The sequence below is a fragment of the Lasioglossum baleicum genome, chromosome 19 (genome assembly GCF_051020765.1).
Source record: "Lasioglossum baleicum chromosome 19, iyLasBale1, whole genome shotgun sequence".
Classification (NCBI taxonomy): Eukaryota; Metazoa; Arthropoda; class Insecta; order Hymenoptera; family Halictidae; genus Lasioglossum; species Lasioglossum baleicum.
Window position 1 is genome coordinate 6,679,524 of NC_134947.1, and position 8,122 is coordinate 6,687,645.

The following is an 8,122-nucleotide window of genomic DNA, read 5'->3' on the forward strand; positions in this document are numbered from 1 at the left end:
AATTAACTATTTGTTTATTTAGATTAAATTATAGATTTTCGTAGATGTGTCGCAAACTGTACTGCATTTTCCAATTGTAGTATTCTTTCAAATATACCATTCGATTTTATTTTCAAATCGGGCACGAACTCGTGCAATCATCTGATATTTATTTAAACACACGTGAATGCTGTCATCACTGCGAAGGATTCAATCAGAAAACGGCTACAATAAATATTTTTTACATATCTATACACAGTTTTCATACATTACAAAGTTAATGACTTGGTAATTAGTAATTACTAATTACTAGACTGCGGATCTTTATGCAAAAAAAATTTTCGCATTGATTGCAGGACACAGGAGCCAAATAAAAATTGTATTCTTCTTTTAATTATTCTACTAAGCTGAAACTAATACATTGACATCCTTAAATATTTCTAACACGTCCACTGATTTAAATTGTACGTGCCCATTTTTGTCATAAATGCATAAAATCCGCAGTCTATTAATTACTTTTAAAATTTTGAATCTCTCAACAATTCATTTGTGAATTTGATTTGCAGAAGGGTGAATTTGCAGTGAAAAACCTGTAAACGAACCTAGTATTTTTCCCCGATTAGACTAAAACACGTAAAAATAAATATTTCGCCCCGAATAAATTTGTACAATTCAATGAGAATGTATTCTCGTTGATTAATCATTCCCACAATTTTTATAACCTCAACCTTCATTGTATAAATGTTTAAAATTTAAAACTCCGAATTGTTCTGCATTGTAACACACTTATCGAATCGTATAAAATTAAAGAAGACAATGTTGAATTTCACATATATTTTCCCACGTGGTTACGAAAATAAAAATAGCATCAAATGCAGCATCTGAAAGTTAATTTGTAATTGTATCACTAGAGACAGCGGATCTTTATGCAAAACAAAATTTCTTTATGCGAACTACAACAAATTCAGTGAAATAGAAATTTATTTGAAAATGAAAATAATATAACAGTATCTTCAAATATTTCTAATTCTTTCACTGTTTTAAATCACACCTACTGATTATTCCCATAAATGCATAAAATCCGCAATCTAGGTATCACCAATTGCTCTAAATAAATTATTCTTTACACATTTGAAGAGCTTCACTTTTAAATATGTTCCTTCCAAACGTATATTAAAATAGATTAAAACATATATGTAGAAAGCAACAAGGAATGATTTGCAATATGGCTTGTATTATACAAAATATATTGCACACCATGACTATCGATAATTATCGGAAACTATCGATGGTGCCGACTATCGCGGCATTACGTATATTGTCGTATATTAAAAATCACATAGGAATGTTCCTAATACTAATTTTTAAATATTCCATTAGCTTTTTTCTGTACGAAACGTTACTGTCTCGAATAATTTGCTAATGGAAAGAGCACATAACAGTCGCTTGCAATGAAAGTAAAAAGAATGAAAAATGTTAGAGGCGATGTTTATCTTATTCGACCTTCAAATTTCCCGCCATCGAAGAAGCACAGTCGGTCAAGAAATGAGTAACACCGTTTCGCACGTCAAAGTAACAGTACAGCTTTTTCATCAATGGAAAGCTATCGAGCGCTCGACACAGTAAACAATGCTAATCATTAACATACTTCCATAACATGTCCGCGTGTAGAACGCAGTATTTACATCAATCTGTCACACCATGTGCTTCCCGGTAACTTCCGCGAGAGAACGTCCATGGCACGTCGCGATTGGAACGGTTAGGATGTTTGCAATAACGGAAACTATTTCGACACAACACAGTTCACGAATATACGAAGATGTAAAGAACGTTTCAGACTCACCCCTGTCGAATTTCTTGCCTTCTGGATCGATGTCTTTCACGTTGAAAATATCCTCGAACAGCACGCCCGCCATTTTAGACAACTGTGACGATCAGTGACGATGTCTCCACCTCGCGGCCAATATTTCACTCGCGGATAGGAACGTAATTTTGGATCGCTACGACACAGTAATGTAGGTTAGTAATTTGGTAAATTACGCTGTGATTTATGAACCATGAAATATGCATATATATACCATTCAAATTGCATTCCACGAAAATTATTTTCGAACGGTGGTCGACATTTCAAATTCTTGTGTATGTACTTTAATGTATTCGTAAATAGGTTTGTACATTTATATATTCGTATTTTCGTGTATTTATTATTAGATTTGATGCATTTATGACACAAATCAGTAGGAAAACGTAAACATACGAAGACGAAGTGTGTTCATTTCAATGAATTGAAATTATTTACACAACAGATAAATATATCTTTATTCATCTTCATTTCCATGCAAATGATGTATAAACATTTTATTTTGTATTGAGACCCGTTGTCCATTTATTATATATTCGTATATGTAGATACGTTATTATTATAATTAGGAATACGTCTTCTCTAAATTTTTTTGATCCAAGCAATGAACTTTAATGAATTTTCCCTTTTGTTCGATAATCCTTTGCCAAAAAGAATAAACAAGAGAATAGCTCGTCGCTTGAATAAAGAAATTCGGTTTTATTTCACCGAATACCGAAATTACTTTCTTGCCAACCCAACATGTTAGCTCGGACACACGTTGCAAGGCTATTTATAATTTAAACGTGAATGACTAAACAATTTTTTTATGCTAATAACGACACATCAATACAATTAGGAACTAACGATGTTTATTAGATTGACAACTCGTATAACCTTGAAATTCTGTCTTCCATCGAGTTCGACAGAGGGAGTCACCGTGCAGGTTCATGGTTTTTACGCAGCACAATTATTCTTTTACGCAGCAGTACGCAGCTTGAGGGGGTTTCTGTACCATACCATGACACACGTATAGCCATAAGTACCGACATTATGACGCATATATTGATATATAACGCGTTACGTAATATTAGGGATTTCATATTGTTGCGTAACCACCGAGAAATCTGCATAAAGTTGGAGAGGTCGAAAACAGAAACAATTCGGCGATGATCGAAATAATTCATTTCACTCTGGGAGTTATTAATAGACTGCGGAAGTTTATGCAATTTTTGTAGACGAATTTTAACAAAACGGAATAAAATGAAATCTTATTTTCCGTCGTAGTAGCCTTTTTAGATCTGAAATAAATTAAAATCGTACTAAATTCTGTCGAATTTTTGATACTCCAGCATTTTTTGAACATTTTTATAAATGCATAAAGATCCGCAGTCTAGTTATTAACCTCGAATTACTCTGAATTACTCGCACAAAGTAACAGAAGTTTGTAATCCTACATTTTTCCAAGTGTACCAGACTCATTGATAAATGTTTCTAAATTTATGCGATTATGCATTGCGGGATATTTATTGGCATATATCTTTTATACATACGTCAGATTTCCTCTCTGCCTATGTGTTTTGTGCATACCAAAGCGGTTTTTGTGATGATACATTTTTTAAAATGGCCAGTGGTGCTATCTATGGAAAATAATTAAACCACGGACGAGGTATAGGAGTAGACGCAGTAGATCAATCACCCAATGTACTTTTCTGTCTCGCGTTCGAAAAGCCCTTACCATTTTCGTGTCACATCCTACCGTACCGACGAGAACTGATATTCTATAATGGCGCTGTTACCGATAGAATTATGAATTTCATTTCCGCGGGAGAAAATCCATTGATCGAAAAACCATATTGATTGCCCAGATCGATACTACTTGATGCTTTCGAGAATCGAAATCAAGACGCAGCTTCCTGTCCATTCCTGTCGTACTTTCAACTTCAACAATCAGCAGAGTGCGGAGTCCTCAGTGGTCTTCTGTACCGACACGATGCTGTCGGTGGCCTTTCTGCTTCATGCTCCAGCCACAATTTATCCTAGAGGGCGTAAGTAAACGGCAAAATTTTTGAAATTGAAATTAACTTTCTCTCTTATAATATGTTGAATAGGTTGAACATAATATAAAAGTATTTTGGAATTCGTCGTACATGATTTTAATATCCTAAATTACACCTGCTTATTTTTGTCATAAATGCATAAAATTCGATGTGTACAATTACTAAGGGAGGAAACAACATTCTATATTTGGTTTCTATATGTTGTTTAATTACGTATGTCTAATTTTTATTATAAAATCGAAACGAAACGGTTGAATTTATCGTCCTCTAATTATTACGTCTCTGTATATAATGAAGATATGCAGTTTGAACGTTTGGCAACAGGAAAAAAAGAGAATCAGAACATATTAATTTATACGTCGCAATCTCAAGAATGCAAACGTCAAAGTGTGAAATTTCTCGGATGTGAACGGTCGAATAAGAAAATAGACCGAGTGAAAAATTTACCCATTTTGGGTCGTATTTCGATGCTACCAAAAGATGCGGCAATCTATGAAACACAGATCATACCTCGATCCTGAAGGTAGCTTAAGCTGGACATTTCGAAAGTCCAGATATTAACATTTTTGAGATCACTATTTTTACCTTGTGTGGTGTGTTTCTACTTCTGCAACCACATCTTCGAAGACGGTAAATAAACCAGCATTATTTCATTTCTTCGCACAATCATTTCTCTTTCTACAGTGCTATTATTGCAACACATTCGATAATTCCTGTATTTTTTAATTTATGATCACACGAGATCACATTTAATTTGTTCGATATGGCGGACAGGTTAATAGGGGACATTCTAGTGTAACATTCTTCCTTGAATCTTTATCATTCTGTCGAAATTTGTTACTTTATCTTTTAAATGACCCTGCATCCAAAGATTAAAGTCTCCCTTTTAGAATGACCTTGAGTTCTATGACTCGAGTCATCGGATCATGTCCTTCCTCGAACAATAGTGCGGACAAATTTGAAAAGTTGTGCATAATTTGTCGATAGACAAGCCCGCGCCTCGTGCATCATTCCTCAAGAATGCGAAAAGGTGTAATCACTTCCGAGACGAAGAATATTTCGACCGCGGGGACTTTTCTGACGTCGGCCACCCAATAAGAATTCGAGAAGCAAAATCCGCGCACTTCCGGCCCACGGATTGGAGTTCGTGCACCGAGTTGATCTCGCGCGATTCCAGAACCGTTCGGGCCAGTAAACATAATATCGAACGTTCTGCCCTTTTCAAAAAAGGTGTTAAAACCCTAGCCGATATAACCGGCCGGTTCTTTATTCGCATCTTTGAAATTTCGTTGTAGGTACGGCTCGATTAAGGTGTGCTGAGGGCACGTTTCGCGTGCACAACATATACGGCGATGGGAATTGTATGTTTCGAGCGATCAGCTACATTTTATGGCGAAACGAAGACGAACACCGACACCTCCGCTCCATGGTGCGCTCTTCTTTTCCCAATACAATTGACACTTTTTTTTTATTGTAAAGATGAGTGGAAAAAATACATTTATGTACATCCCCGGATGGGGGTAGTGTGGGACTCGAGGGAACAGGTGTTGGGTTCCCCCCCATACCCACTAAAACCAGGGCCTTTGGGCCCTATTCTCCCATTCAACCAATGTGCCCGACGAAGGACAGTAGTTTCGAGCTGGTACCACTCATGTTCTTGTCTCTTAAATCAGTTTGGCCCCTAGTGCATGTTTTCACAGTTTCCAGCCATGTTCCGCAGGGATGCGTGGGTACCTGAAGTTACTTGAATTAACGAATTATTTGATTTTAATCCCATCTGTTCTAAATTTATATTGATTCTCAAATTCTTTCTTTTCATCGCAATATTTTCTCCAAGTTAAAAATGTTAAACTGTTGGTTAAAATGTTGGCTTTTGTCCCATAAGTTGTTTCGATGGGGTCACACTTATGAGATTCACGCGACGCAGTTCACGTTATATTTAATCGTTCAATTCACGACATAGTAAGACCTCGATTATCCGAACCGAGCTTCTGCAACACAATAGATTTTTGCATAAATATCGTGTACATCTCGCACATCGAGACATTATTGTACTGTTCTACCAGAACGTTATTGAATACTAGGAACATTAATTTGCTAGACTGCGGATCTTTATGCAAAATAAAAAAATGTTCGCATAGATTGCAGCACACGTGTCCTTAAATATTTTTAACGTGTCCACTGGTTTAAATGGTACGTGTCCATTTTTGTCATAAACGCATCAAATCCGCAGTCTACATGACACGAATGATATCGTTATATAAATGATTTGCTGTGGTCCAACAGGTGGTCCAACATATCAAGGACAACTGGTATGAATATGGACCATTCGTGATGGCCGAGTGGAACATATCGGACCGCCAAGCCTATTGCGATTACATGAGCATGGTCGGCACATTTGCCAGTGAACTGGAGTGCACAGTAGCCACAAAAATCAATTACACGAACCTGTCGATTTATCGAGAGATCAAGGACAGATGTCAACTGAAACGGGTGTTCCATAACCATGAGAGCTCCCAGTATGAAACCGTGAGGCTTCTGTTCACCGGAAACTCCGACAGCGGCCATTACGATGTGCTGATACACGATTGAACTACGGCCCCCGTCTCATCGATGGGACCGAAATCATTTGATCAAACTTACATGTGACCGTGTCTATATCGTCCCCTTTCGTTTTTCGAATAAATTGTCCCGTTTTCTTCGTACGAGTGTGTTCTTCCAGAAACACGACAATTCATTTCAAACTGTCCTGCACCGACAACCATTTCGTGTCATTTTGTGGCTCCTGGCATGTCTGCAAAATGGAGTACTTATAAAGTAGGAATTCACGTTATCGAAAAGTAGTTTTCATCGATGTCGGTATTTCAGATCTTGAGACATGAAAACTCGTATGGTTATCGGTCTCCTCCTCTTCCTATATCTCGTCACCGACGAGAGCCAGCCCCTGTGTTATTCAGCGTGACAGTAACCGGGCGTGACGGGCGCGGGGATAACGTGAAAGTTACAGTGATCTGATATACCACATCGCTAAAAGTTCTAAATAGTGCCAAAATAGTGTCAAAACATCGTCTGAAATATGGCGGAGAATGTAACGTTTAATAATAATCGATATGGTTTCGTGATAATTCGCATTCACACCGATACATCGCGACGAGAATCTCCTCAGTGGTCTTCTTTACCGACAAAATGCCGTCGATGGCCTTCTGTTTCTCAGGATGGAGCCAGAATATATCCTAGAGGGCGTAAGAAATACCGACAGTCCTCCTGGATTATCGACGCCATCCTGCAATATCGACGTTATCCTGTATCGACATCCGCTACATTATCGACATCCGCCACTGACCATTTTCTATAGAGTCGGTAATTCAGAACAGCAAACAGAAAAATGCATTGCATGCATATTTATTCAAATTATTGATCATCTTTCTCCACAAAAATCCCTCGAGGTCCCCAAAAGAAATGTTCCCTAGAATTTTGTATTCCATGCCACGTTTACCACTGAGGGTACACGTTAAACTTCAGACTGCGTGTAGCACCCCAGATAGCACAGAGACATCTTAAAGTACGCCTAAAAGTTGCCTGACGCAAGACGTAACTACGTCTTTAAGTCGTACGTTACGTCTGTGGCACATCGTTTTCACGTCTTTTTCACGTACTTTGTACGAATTTAACAGGTCTTTGTTCCAAAACTGTGCGACTTAAAGTCGTCTCTCACAGGTCTTTTTGATCTCTTTAAGATGTACGTAAAGACGCAAAAAAAGTTGCCTTTTTTGACATCTTTTACGCATCTTTTCGGAGGTCTTTCAGGCATCTTTTATGCATCTTTTACACGTCCTTTCAGGCATCTTTTATGCATCTTCTACACGTCCTTTCAGGGGTCTTTCAGGCATCTTTTAAGCGTCTTTTTACGCGTCTTCCGGGCATCTTTTTGGCATCTTTTATGCATCTTTTTCAGACGCACAGAATCTTCAAATTTAAGAAAAATTTATAGCAAAAATTAGAATCTATATTGTATACAGGGTGAATTCGATAAAGCAGGACACCTAAATATCTCCGTTACTTTTCGTTGTACAAAAAAACTTCGTAGGACAAAGTTACACTGTTTGAAGGGCCACATATAACGGTGTAAGGGGAAAAAAAATTTCAAGGTCATTTTTATGAGATTTCAAGGTTATCGATGTTTTTTCTAAATGGAATGATATATTTTCGTTAAGGTAATGTTGTACCTGACAAAATAACAAAT

The 8,122-nt window shown here is 37.3% G+C and overlaps 2 protein-coding genes across 3 annotated transcripts in view; one reads left to right on the top strand and one right to left on the bottom strand.

Annotated features, from left to right (window-relative positions):
- Positions 1-1,969, bottom strand: part of Rpb8 (DNA-directed RNA polymerases I, II, and III subunit Rpb8) — a 153,737-nt gene extending 151,768 nt beyond the window's left edge. The window contains exon 1 of the mRNA XM_076443404.1: positions 1,823-1,969. Coding sequence (XP_076299519.1) covers positions 1,823-1,895 — 73 coding nt within the window. The 5' untranslated portion in view covers positions 1,896-1,969. The remainder of the gene's footprint in view (positions 1-1,822) is intronic.
- On the top strand, positions 1,822-6,471 carry LOC143218286 (uncharacterized). 2 transcript variants are annotated; one of them, XM_076443405.1, is made up of 4 exons: positions 4,147-4,509; positions 4,867-5,109; positions 5,175-5,308; positions 6,166-6,471. In XM_076443405.1, the coding sequence occupies exons 3-4, from the start codon at positions 5,243-5,245 to the stop codon at positions 6,469-6,471; spliced, it is 372 nt and encodes a 123-aa protein (XP_076299520.1). In that variant the 5' UTR covers positions 4,147-4,509; positions 4,867-5,109; positions 5,175-5,242. The 2 variants fall into 2 exon arrangements, with proteins under 2 accessions (XP_076299521.1, XP_076299520.1); XM_076443406.1 differs by lacking the exons at positions 4,147-4,509; positions 4,867-5,109; positions 5,175-5,308 and adding exons at positions 1,822-1,998; positions 3,688-3,867.
- The last annotated feature ends 1,651 nt before the right edge of the window (positions 6,472-8,122 follow it).